Below are 13,981 nucleotides of genomic sequence, written 5' to 3'. Positions count from 1 at the left end.
TTTGGTTCAGATTACATGATGGTTCAGAGTTTCCTTGACAATAATAAATCCGGCATTTCATTAAGAGTCCATCTGAAATCAGAGAAAAGATGAATGTGTGTTTAATGAGACACAGATCGGCAAAATGCACTGATGATCAAACACTGAAACAGACATTATTCTGGATTTAAAGACAATCTAAAGAACTCCAAACAACGGTGTAGAATTTACTTCAAATGTTTTCACTCTGAACTTGCTACAAAGAAATGGCAAGAAACAGTTTATCAAATATTAAATATTTAGAGGCAGAAAGTCTACAGTATTTATTATAGAACTTAATGTAAGTATTTTATTCAGTATTTAAATGTTTAACTACATATGCTCACCGGCCACTTTATTAGGTACACCTGTCCAACTGCTTGTTAATGCAGATTTCTAATCAGCCAATCACATGGCAGCAGCTCAATGCATTTAGGCATGTAGACATGATCAAGAGGATCTGCTGAAGTTCAAAGCGAGCATCAGAATGGGGAAGAAAGGGGATTTAAGAAACTTTGAACGTGGCATGTTTGTTGCTGCCTGACGGGCTGCTCTGAGTATTTCAGAAACTGCTGATCTACTGGGATTTTCAAGATTCCCAATAGAAGATTGGAGAAACGTTGCTGCTCTGATGAGTCTCCATTTCTGCTGACACATTCGGATGCTCGGCTCACAATTTGGCCTCAACAACATGAAAGCATGGATCATCCTGCCTTGTATCAGCGGTTCAGGCTGGTGGTGGTGGTGTAATGGTGTGGGGGAGATTTTCTTTGGGTTCATTAGTACCAATTGAGCATCAACGCCACAGCCTACCTGAGTATTGCTGCTGACCATGTCCATCCCTTTATGAGCACAGTGTCTCCATCTTCTGATGGCTACTTCCAGCAGGATAACGCAGCAGGTCATAAAGCTCAATCATCTCAGACTGCTGAACATGACGATGAGTTCACTGTACTCAAATGGCCTCCACAGTCACCAGAGCTCAATCCAATAGAGCAGCTTTGGGATGTGGTGGAACGGGAGATTGGCATCATGGATGTGCAGCCGACAAATCTGCAGCAACTGTGTGATGCTATCATGACACTATGGAGCAAAATCTCTGAGGAATATTTCCAGTAGCTTGCTGAATCTCTGACACCAAGGATTAAGGCAGTTCTGAAGACAGAAAGGGGTCCAACCCGGTACTAGTAAGGTGTACCTAATAAAGTGGCCAGATGTACATTAGGCTTATTATTATTACCTAAAACTAAAACCACACACACATACATAAACGTGGGTTTAATTGAAAGTAAATAAATATAAGTAATATACTGTAAAATCAAATTTAGGAAGCATTTCTTATTTTCACTTTTTGCTAATTTCATTCATTTATTTACTTTTCAGCTTAGTCCCTTTATTAATCAGGGGTCGCCACAGCGGAATGAACCACCAACTTATCCAGCATGTTTTACGAAGCGGATGCCCTTCCAGCTGCAACTTCTTGCTAATTTGAAGTACAAAAATAATATAAACTAAAATACAGTTTACATAATAAATAACAATAATAATAAACTATATAAACATATAAAACCTAAAAACACCAAACATAATGGCTAAACTTACTGTTTAAATTAGGAAATAAAACTTCACAGTAATGTTTTCATCTAAAACTGTATAACAAAATTACACATTTAATAGCAGTTTACTGAAGCCACTGTCCGCTCTATTTAATTAATTTAGCCAACAAACTTACACTTACATGAATTCACATCTATTTTCAGTACTAGATTTATTTTTTACCCCGTTTAGCAGTTTTACAGAGCCTAAAATCTGCTTTTAAACTATTTCCTCAACATTTTAAGCATATTTGAACTCTTCAACTTGCCAAAAAAAGAGAATAAAGTCCTACCTGCAAGTTTAAAATCCATCACACATGTGCAGTGTTTGTTCTATGTATATGTTTAAGAGCGTACTGAAGAGACGTGCACTTACAGTAGGAGACGGCCGTGTTGTAAAGGGCTCCTCTGTGTGCACTGAGGAATCATGGGTAATGAGAGATTCTGTTTGCACACGCTGCTTATGTAAATACAGCAGACGCTCAAAATACTGCTTTCCACAATAATTCCAGAGTTTGACACACGCTATTAAACACTTTTAATCTTCATAATGCATCTACAAGACACTATACCACGCCATTTGGACTGAAAAGCTGTTATTTTGTGATGGAAGTAACTTAATATTTTACTAAAATATTATTATTCAAGGCGGCATGGTGGCTCAGTGCTTAGCTCTGTGGCCTCTTGCTGGTTTGAGTCTGGGCTGGGTCTGTTAGTGTTTCATGTTGGTGTGGGTTTCCTCCGGGTGCTCCGGTTTCCCCCACAGTCCAAACACATGCGCTATAGGGGAACTGATCAACTAAACTGGCCATAGTGTATGAGTGTGTATGGGTGTATTCCAGTACTGGGTTGCAGCTGAAAGGGCATTCGCTGAATAACCCATATGCCGGAATAGTTGGTGGTTCATTCCACTGTGGTGATCCCTGATAAATAAGGGGCTTGAATGATTGAATGAATTACTATTAAAATCATGCTGCATTTGGGGAACTCCTTGTCAATGAGTAAATATGTAAAAAATGCAGTCTAACTTTTAAATCTGAGCATGTTTTACGTTTTCACCATGATTTTTACAGCATTTACTTCTTTTATTAAGGAAAATAAAATGGGGAAAGTAGGCAGAGACAGTCAAATATAGGTACAGTCGTACAGTTTAGGAATGCTTTTATTGATCAGTGGGTCTCTCAGAGATCTCAGAAGAGAAAAAGGCACTATTTACAGCATCAGAAACAGATGATGAACTCTTTAATGCTAACAAACAAAAAACAGAGACGTGAACTGATCGTCTGCAGCATCTCCAACCAAAACTCACAGTACAAAAATATCTCTCTCTGTGTGTGAAGACGGAAGCTGATGGAGATGTTTATTTCTCACAGCAGACTGATCTGGAGTCAGAGACAGACTCAGGATCCCACCATGTCGTAGACGTAGATGTGATAGTCGTCGTTGAACTTGATGAAGTAGACGGAAGGTTTGGCCTGGACCTGCTGGATGATGGTGCCGAGCTTCTGTGCTCCGTCTTTATTCAGACACTCCACCTGCTTCCCCACCAGCGTCTCACTCACTTCACCTGCTTCTCTGAGCTCAGCTGCCTCATCTGATGGAGAAACACACACACACACACACACACACACAAGCATCATTAACATCAATATCTGATAGAGAAACACACACATCAACATCATTATTATCTTCATCATCAACATTAGCAACACTATCGTTTTATTCATCTTCATTATTATCAGCATTACCATCTTTACCATCAATACCATCATCATCATTACCATCAACATAACCATCTCGATCATAACCACCATCCTCATCACTATCATCATTACCATCTCCAACATAATCATTACCATCATCATAACCATCTTCATCACTATCATCATTACCATCTCCAACATAATCATTACCATCCTCATCACTATCATCAATACGATCTTCGACATCAACATCATTGCCATCATTATCATCTTCACTGCCATCATTATCATCTTCATCACTAACATAATCATTACCATCATCATAACCATCCTCATCACTATCATCATTACCATCTTCGTCATCAACATCTTTATTACCATCATCATCAACGCCACCATTATCATAACCATTATCACCATCATCATTACCATCTTCGTCATCAACATCTTTATTACCATCATCATCAACGCCACCATTATCATAACCATTATCACCATCATCATAACTATCATCATTACCATCTTCGTCATCAACATCTTTATTACCATCATCACCGCCATCATTATCATAACCATAATTACAATCTTCATCTCTATCATCATTACTATCTTCGTCATCAACAACCTCATTACTATCATCATCACTATCATTAACATCTTCATCAATTACATCATTACCATCACCATCATCATTACCATCTTCAACATCATCAAAACCCTCGTCATCATTACCATTATTACCATCTTCTTCATCAACATCTTTATTACCACCATCATCATCACCACCATCATTATCATAACCATCATTACAATCATCATCACTATCATCTTTACCATCTTCATCATCATTACCATCAACATCATCATTAGCATCTTCATCAATTACATCATTACCATCACCATCATCATTACCATCTTCAACATCATCATAACCCTCGTCATCATTACTATCATTACCATCTTCATCATCAACATCTTTACCATCATCATTATCGCCATCATTATCATAACCATCATTACAATCTTCATCACTATCATCATTACTATCTTCGTCATCGACAACCTCATTACTATCATCATCACTATCATTACCATCTTCATCACTAACATAGTCATTACCATCTTCATCACTAACATAATCATTACCATCCTAATAACCATCGTCATCATCAACATCATCATCACTATCATCATTACCATCTTCATCATCAACATGTTTACCATCATCATTATCATAACCATAATTATAATCTTCATCACTATCATCATTACCATCTTCATCATCAACATGTTTACCATCATCATTATCATAACCATAATTCTAATCTTCATCACTATCATCATTACTATCTTCGTCATCGACAAACTCATTACTATCATCATCACTATCATTACCATCTTCATCACTAACATAATCAGTACCCTCATTATAACTATCATCATCATCAACATCATCATCACTATCATCTTTACCATCTTCATCATCATTACCATCACCATCATCATTAACATCTTCATCAATTACATCATTACCATCACCATCATCATTACCATCTTCAACATCATCATAACCCTCGTCATCATTACCATCATTACCATCTTCGTCATCAACATCTTTATTACCATCATCATCACCACCATCATTATTATAACTATCATTACAATCATCATCACTATCATCATTACCATCTTCGTCATCAACAACCTCATTACTATTATCACCATCTTCAACACTAACATAATCATTACCCTCATAATAACCATCATCATCAATATCATCATTACCATCTTCATCTTCAACATCATCATAACCCTCGTCATCATTACCATCATTACCATCTTGGTCATCAACATCTTTATTACCATCATCATCACCACCATCATTATTATAACCATCATTACAATCATCATCACTATCATCTTTACCATCTTCATCATCATTACCATCAACATCATCATTAACATCTTCATTAATTACATCATTACCATCACCATCATCATTACCATCTTCAACATCATCATAACCCTCGTCAACATTACCATCATTACCATCTTCGTCATCAACATCTTTATTACCATCATCATCACCACCATCATTATTATAACCATCATTACAATCATCATCACTATCATCATTACCATCTTCGTCATCAACAACCTCATTACTATCATCACCATCTTCAACACTAACATAATCATTACCCTCATAATAACCATCATCATCATCAATATCATCATTACCATCTTCATCATCAACATCATTACCATCACCATCATCATTACCATCTTCAACATCATCATAACCCTCGTCATCATTACCATTTTCGTCATCAACATCTTTATTACCATCATCATCCCCACCATCATTATCATAACCATCATTACAATCTTCATCAACATCCTCATTACTATCATCATCACTATCATCACCATCATCAACATCATAATCACTATTATCATTATCATCATCATCATCATCATCACCATCTTTATTATTATCTTCATCATTATTACCATAATCACATGCACCATCATCATCATCATCATCATCATCACCGTCATTACCATCATCATCATCATCCCATTCTTACTGTATGCATCAACATCATTACCATCATCATTACCATTGTCATCACCATCGTCATCATTACAGTCATCATCATCAACATCATCATCATCATCATCATCATCATCATCACTGTCTTCATTACCATCTCCATCATAATCATCCCAATCATCATTAGAATCTTCATCACCATCATCTTTGTCATTACCATTACGTAAAGTATATTGATATCGGTGTTTGAGTCTCACCTGAGTCAGGCAGCAGGCGCAGATCTCCGTCTCTGTAGTCCTGCATCAGCTGGTACATGTACAGCATCGGGTCTTTCTCATACGTGATAAAGAACCATGCAGGCATGCTGGGAGCTCTGGAGAGAACTAGACCCTTCCACTCATCTTTGGATCCATCGTCCGTCTCGAACAGGTGAACCACGGGCCTTCCCAGAAGTCTATCTGCCAGCCTGGAGTCGCTGACCCGAAACGAGGCAATCTGTCCCGGCTGAAGCTCCAGATCTCGAACACGATCATCAGTGAAGAGCTGGAGGCCGTACACACAGTCCACTCCGTCATATTTGATGAGAAACAGGGAGTCGTCCACCTCCACCTGCGACAGAACCGTCCCTTTCCACAGCGACACTGGAGATGAAACATCCTCCTTCCAGAGGTGCTGGATCCGGCAGCCGACCACTGACTGACCCAGCGGCCGCACTGGACTGACCGCACGCGCATGTCTGTTTCTGATACACACATAATGAAACACAACATCAATGCACACATGCAAATCTGTGTCTGATACACACATAATAAAATATACACACATTACAAAACCTACAACATCAGTGCATGCAAACTGACATCATTTGGAAACATTTTAAGTGCAAACTTATTTTTTGGAACACTTTTAAGCACAAACTTTATTTCATCATTTTGAGCACATTTACTAAATGTTGTTTCACTTTATTCACAATCTCACTTCATTTTGATAAATTAAGCACAAACTTACTTATTTTGAACCATTTTAGGCACAAACTGACTTAATATTGAGCCATTTTAAGCACAAACTGACTTAATATTGAACCATTTTAAGCACAAACTGACTTAATATTGAACCATTTTAAGCACAAACTGACTTAATTTTGAGCCATTTTAAGCACAAACTGACTTAATATTGAGCCATTTTAAGCACAAACTGACTTAATATTGAGCCATTTTAAGCACAAACTGACTTAATATTGAGCCATTTTAAGCACAAACTGACTTAATATTGAACCATTTTAAGCACAAACTGACTTAATATTGAGCCATTTTAAGTACAAAATCACTTGTTATTGAACCATTTTAGGCACAAATTAGTTTAATTTTGAACCATTTTAAGTACAAATTTACGTATTATTAAACCATTTTAAGCACAAACTCTTTTAATTTTGAATCATTTCTAACAAAATCTCCACTTTATCCACAACCTCACTTAATATTGAGCCATTTTAAGCACAAACTGAATTAATATTGAACCATTTTAAGCACAAACTGACTTAATATTGAGCCATTTTAAGCACAAACTTACTAATTTTTAACCATTTTAGGCACAAACTGACTTAATATTGAAGCATTTTAAAAACAAACTGACTTAATATTGAGCCATTTTAAGTACAAAATCACTTGTTATTGAGCCATTTTAAGCACAAACTGACTTAATATTGAGCCATTTTAAGCACAAAATCACTTGTTATTGAACCATTTTAAGCACAAATTAATTTAATTTTGAAGCATTTTAAGTACAAATTTATGTATTATTAAACCATTTTAAGCACAAACTCATTTAATTTTGAACCATTTCTAACAAAATCTCCACTTTATCCACAACCTCACTTAATATTGAGCCATTTTAAGCACAAACTGAATTAATATTGAACCATTTTAAGCACAAACTGACTTAATATTGAGCCATTTTAAGCACAAACTGACTTAATATTGAACCATTTTAAGCACAAACTGACTGAATATTGAACCATTTTAAGCACAAACTGACTCAATATTGAGCCATTTTAAGCACAAACTGACTGAATATTGAGCCATTTTAAGCACAAACTGACTCAATATTGAGCCATTTTAAGCACAAACTGACTTAATATTGAGCCATTTTAAGCAGAAACTGACTTAATATTGAGCCATTTTAAGCACAAACTGACTTAATATTGAACCATTTTAAGCACAAACTGACTCAATATTGAGCCATTTTAAGCACAAACTGACTTAATATTGAGCCATTTTAACCAGAAACTGACTTAATATTGAGCCATTTTAAGCACAAACTGACTTAATATTGAACCATTTTAAACACAAACTGATTTAATATTGAGCCATTTTAAGCACAAACTGACTTAATATTGAACCATTTTAAGCACAAACTGATTTAATATTGAGCCATTTTAAGCACAAACCGACTTAATATTGAGCCATTTTAAGCACAAACTGACTTAATATTGAGCCATTTTAAGCACAAACTGACTTAATATTGAGCCATTTTAAGCACAAACTGACTTAATATTGAGCCATTTTAAGCACAAACTGACTTAATATTGAGCCATTTTAAGCACAAACTGACTTAATTTTGAGCCATTTTAAGCACAAACTGACTTAATATTGAGCCATTTTAAGCACAAACTGACTTAATATTGAACCATTTTAAGCACAAACTGACTTAATATTGAGCCATTTTAAGCACAAACTGACTTAATTTTGAGCCATTTTAAGCACAAACTGACTTAATATTAAGCCATTTTAAGTACAAAATCACTTGTTATTGAACCATTTTAGGCACAAATTAGTTTAATTTTGAACCATTTTAAGTACAAATTTACGTATTATTAAACCATTTTAAGCACAAACTCTTTTAATTTTGAATCATTTCTAACAAAATCTCCACTTTATCCACAACCTCACTTAATATTGAGCCATTTTAAGCACAAACTGAATTAATATTGAACCATTTTAAGCACAAACTGACTTAATATTGAGCCATTTTAAGCACAAACTGAATTAATATTGAACCATTTTAAGCACAAACTGACTTAATATTGAGCCATTTTAAGCACAAACTTACTAATTTTTAACCATTTTAGGCACAAACTGACTTAATATTGAAGCATTTTAAAAACAAACTGACTTAATATTGAGCCATTTTAAGTACAAAATCACTTGTTATTGAGCCATTTTAAGCACAAACTGACTTAATATTGAGCCATTTTAAGCACAAAATCACTTGTTATTGAACCATTTTAAGCACAAATTAATTTAATTTTGAAGCATTTTAAGTACAAATGTATGTATTATTAAACCATTTTAAGCACAAACTCATTTAATTTTGAACCATTTCTAACAAAATCTCCACTTTATCCACAACCTCACTTAATATTGAGCCATTTTAAGCACAAACTGAATTAATATTGAACCATTTTAAGCACAAACTGACTTAATATTGAGCCATTTTAAGCACAAACTGACTGAATATTGAACCATTTTAAGCACAGACTGACTCAATATTGAGCCATTTTAAGCACAAACTGACTTAATATTGAGCCATTTTAAGCAGAAACTGACTTAATATTAAGCCATTTTAAGCACAAACTGACTTACTATTGAACCATTTTAAGCACAAACTGACTCAATATTGAGCCATTTTAAGCACAAACTGACTTAATATTGAGCCATTTTAAGCACAAACCGACTTAATATTGAACCATTTTAAACACAAACTGATTTAATATTGAGCCATTTTAAGCACAAACTGACTTAATATTGAACCATTTTAAGCAAAAACTGACTTAATATTGAACCATTTTAAGCACAAACTGATTTAATATTGAGCCATTTTAAGCACAAACCGACTTAATATTGAGCCATTTTAAGCACAAACTGACTTAATATTGAGCCATTTTAAGCACAAACTGACTTAAAATTGAACCATTTTAAGCACAAACTCATTTGATTTTCAACCATTTTAAACAAAAACACAATTAAAACCTCCAATTTTGATGCAATTTAAGCACAAAACCAGCACGTGATTTAATCACATTTCAAGGACAAACTCAATATATTGATCCTTTTAAACACACTCACTTAAGTTTGATCCATTTTATAAAGCACAAAATCAAATCATTCTGATCAATTTTAGCACAAACTCAATTTTAATCCTTTTAAATGCACTCACTAAATTTAAATTTATTGTTTTGCATAATACATTTTTATTGTTTTATAAAAAATAATTATAACCAAACAAGACTTGATATTTCCAATCATTTCTTTTCTCCAGTAAATGTATGTTGATTTTATTATTTTACTGAAAAAACAAGACAGAAACACGGAGATTCAATATGATTTTTGCAGTGTATCCATCAACAAAAAACATTAAAATAATATATAAAACTCACTTGTGGGAGTTTTTCTTCTTCATTGTGGATCGGCCACTCGATACACTGCGAACTGATCAAAACAAAAACACCAGCTCAGATTAGTTAATATAGTCAATCCTTAGTTATGATTTAGTTTATATAGTATATGGCTAAATCTGACCTCCAGTGTGTTTGGAGCGATGCGTTCTGTACGGACTCTCCATCTGCTTTAATACACACAACAACAGACCTTTCAGATTAGTTAAAATAATAACTTCAGTTAAGTATCAGCTCGTTTGATACACAGCAGATTCTCTTTGATACATTTTACAAACAACCCATTTTGATTTTCAGCACAAAAACTCACTTTATTTTTAATCAGGTTTAGGCACAAACAGGTTTAATCAAATTGTAAGTAAACTGGCTTAATTTCAATCCATTTAAATACAACTCACCTAAAAGTTTGATCACATATTAAGCTCAAACATACTTAATATTGATTACATTTAATTTTTTTGAACAAATTTTAAGTTGAACAAACTCACTTCACGTTTTAACCACAACTTGCTTTATTTTTAATCATGTTATAAAGCACAAACTCACTTAATTTTATTACACTAAAACTACAAACTCAATTTTAATCACATTATAAGCACAAACTCAATTTGTCACATTTGAAGCACAAACGTACTTAATCAAATAGCAGTTACACTTAATTTTTTTATCAAATTTTAATCACAAACTCACTTAATTTGTAATAGAATTTTATCCAAACTCACTTACTTGACACATTTGAAGCACAAATGTACTTAACGTTGGTCAAATGTTAATCACACTTAGTCAAATTAAACACAAATTAAATTTAAATCACTTAATTTTGTAATAGAATTTTAACCAGTCTCACTTTATTTTGATCACATTTAACCACAAACTATTTTTAATCACAATATAAGCATAAACTCAGTTTTTTCATCACATTTTAAGCACAAACTCACTTAATTTTGTCACATTTTAAGCGCCAAATGTAATTTTAATTTTGATTAAAATTAATCCCACTTAATTTTTGATCATTTTAAGCACACACTCGCTTAATTTGTAGTAAAATTTTATCCAAACTAACTTAATTGTGATCACATTTTAAACACAAACTCACTTAATTTTTTTATCAAATTTTAAACACAAACTCACTTAAAGTTGTCACATTTAAAGCACAAATGTATTTTAATGTTGATCAAATGTTAATCACACTTAGTTTTTTGGTCAAATTAAGCACAAACTCACTTAATTTTGTAATAGAATTTTAACCAGACTCGCTCTATTTTGATCACATTTAACCACAAACTATTTTTAATCATTTTATAAGCATAAACTCACAAAAAATTTTGTATCACATATTAAGCAAACTCACTTAATTTTAATCCATTTTAAGAACTCTAGCTGAATTATTTATCATATTTGAAGTACAAATGTACCTAATTTTTATCACTACTAAATCACACATAATATTTTGATCAAATTATAAGCACAAACTCATTTAATCTCTAATACCATTTTAACAAAACTCACTTTATTATGTCACATTTTAAGACCAAATGTACTTTAATTTTGATCAAAATGAATAACACTTATTTTTTGAAAAAATTAAAGCACAGACTTGCTTAATTTGTAGTGGAATTTTATCCCAACTTTATTTTGATCAAATTTTAAACAAACTCACTTAATTTTGTAATTTTTGAAGCACAAATGTACTTTAATGTTGATCAAATGTTAATCACACTTAGTCAAATTAAGCACAAACTCACTTAATTTAAAATAGAATTTAAAACAGAATTTTAGCCCAGACTCGCTTTATTTTAATCACAATTAATCACATTATAAGCAGAAACTAATTTTTTGGATCACATTTTAAGCAAACTCACTCAATATTAAACCATTTTAAGCAAACTCGCTTAATTTAATCGCTTAATAACTTGCTTAATGGGATTTTTTCATATAAAATTGACCAAAAACTATTTTTAATCACATTATAAGCACAAACTCAATTTTTGAATCACATTTTAAGCACAAACTCACTTAATTTCATCATTTTAAGGACTCACTTAATTCTATTTGAAGCACAAATGTGCTTAATTTTGATCACCTCTAAATCACACTTAGTTTTTTGATCAAATTAAGCACAAACTCACTTAATATATAATAGAATTTTAACCAGACTTGCTTTATTTTAATTACGTTTAACCAAAACCTATATTTAATCCCATTATACAAGCATAAACTAAATTTTTGGATCACATTTTAAGCAAACTCACTTAATTCATCATACTTTGAGCACAAATGTACTTCATTTTGATCAAATTATATCACATGTAATATTTTGATCAAATTATAAGCACAAACTCACTTAATTTGTAATGTCATTTTAAGAAAACACTTTTTTTTAATCACATTTTAACCAAACTCACATTATTTTAAATTGAGCACAAACTCCCTTCATTTTTTATTATTTATATATATATATATATATATATTAAAATGAAGCGATACACCTTATATTTGAGCATCGTTTACGCAATAAGTGATGACACTAAATGTGATTCTGTGTGAAATTATTCAAAACCGCAAGATTTGACACAAAAATTTTCAAGAGTGACCAAGTATAAAGATTTCAGATGACAATAAGTATTTTGTTCAATCTGTGATCCTTAAATAATAATAATAGTAGCTTAATAGGGCAAATTATTCTTGCTCTAAATATGACAGACAATAATTCTGGGTATCATGATGAAAATGTGGTATAATATACTTTACTAAAGTGAATATATCCAGATGCAACTGTACTGTATTTACTCTGTTCTCCTTATCTAGACAACATTTCCAGGCATGCACTAACAGAAGGAACAAGTTTACTATAGTAAACAAGGTACTTTTCGGCGTGTATGGTATTTTTAAAGGACTTGCATGCAAAACAAGCGTCATAAACTGAGCTAAAGCTGCACATGGATAAATAAATGCGTATAAAGCTTAAAGTTAACATTAGAAAAGCGTGAATGGGGTGTAAACAACAAAACAACGTGAACACACATCACTAAAATTAAACAAACACACACAACACACACCTCTCTGTCCGCTTCTCACTGCAAACTCGCGATGATTCGCTCAATTTGGGCTTTTTTCGTATAAAAATGAGCAAAACAATTAATCCAAGATCAAGTTTTCCTCAAGAGCAGAGTGTCTCCAGTCCTCATTCAAACAACCACAAACACACGAGATAAAAGACTCCGTGACTGATGAAATGGAGGATATTAATTCTCAATAAATGTAGGAATAACTATCTGGAAATGGGTTTATTTAACTCCTGTGTGTGTCAATCGAAAAAACTAATCATTTGAATCGATTTCTGATATAAATACATAAAAACGAAGTGGAGATTTTTAAAACGTGTTGCAAAGAAATCGCAATAAAAGTTGAAATTGTGTCTTCAGCTTCTTACAAATCTTTAAACTGTCTCGAAATTAATTATTTTTACAAATCCTTAATTGGGAAAACCGCTGAAAATGCTTCATTATATTCAGAAAACTTGATGATAATTCCACAATCCTCGTAAATAATCCTGTGTGTTTATTTTTTGCTCTACATGTGAGCAAGGCGTGCCGCGTGTGTGTTATTTTCAGATTTACCTTGGGACCTTTATTTTGAAGCAACCCCAGCCCTT

At 33.0% G+C, this 13,981-nt stretch overlaps 1 protein-coding gene across 2 annotated transcripts; it reads right to left on the bottom strand.

The window, feature by feature from the left end:
• Positions 1-2,683: 2,683 nt before the first annotated feature.
• Positions 2,684-13,932, bottom strand: spinb (spindlin b). 2 transcript variants are annotated; one of them, NM_001017864.2, is given in 5 exon segments: positions 2,684-3,207; positions 6,131-6,615; positions 10,309-10,360; positions 10,451-10,496; positions 13,386-13,532. In NM_001017864.2, coding segments are annotated over 4 exon segments (774 nt in total). In that variant the 5' UTR covers positions 10,494-10,496; positions 13,386-13,532; the 3' UTR covers positions 2,684-3,013.
• Positions 13,933-13,981: the final 49 nt, after the last annotated feature.

Source organism: Danio rerio, chromosome 8, assembly GCF_049306965.1.
Source record: "Danio rerio strain Tuebingen ecotype United States chromosome 8, GRCz12tu, whole genome shotgun sequence".
Classification (NCBI taxonomy): Eukaryota; Metazoa; Chordata; class Actinopteri; order Cypriniformes; family Danionidae; genus Danio; species Danio rerio.
Note: the sequence above shows the minus strand (reverse complement) of the source record. Positions and strands in the feature narration are given on the sequence as shown.

Coding starts and splice junctions, on each gene's coding strand:
- spinb (XM_017357328.4), bottom strand. CDS start 10,493: ATGGAGAGTCCGTACAGAACGCATCGCTCCAAACACACTGGAG. Junction 10,361..10,450: donor TCGCTCCAAACACACTGGAG/GTCAGATTTAGC, acceptor TGTTTTGATCAG/TTCGCAGTGTATCGAGTGGC. Junction 6,616..10,308: donor AAGAAGAAAAACTCCCACAA/GTGAGTTTTATA, acceptor TGTGTGTATCAG/AAACAGACATGCGCGTGCGG.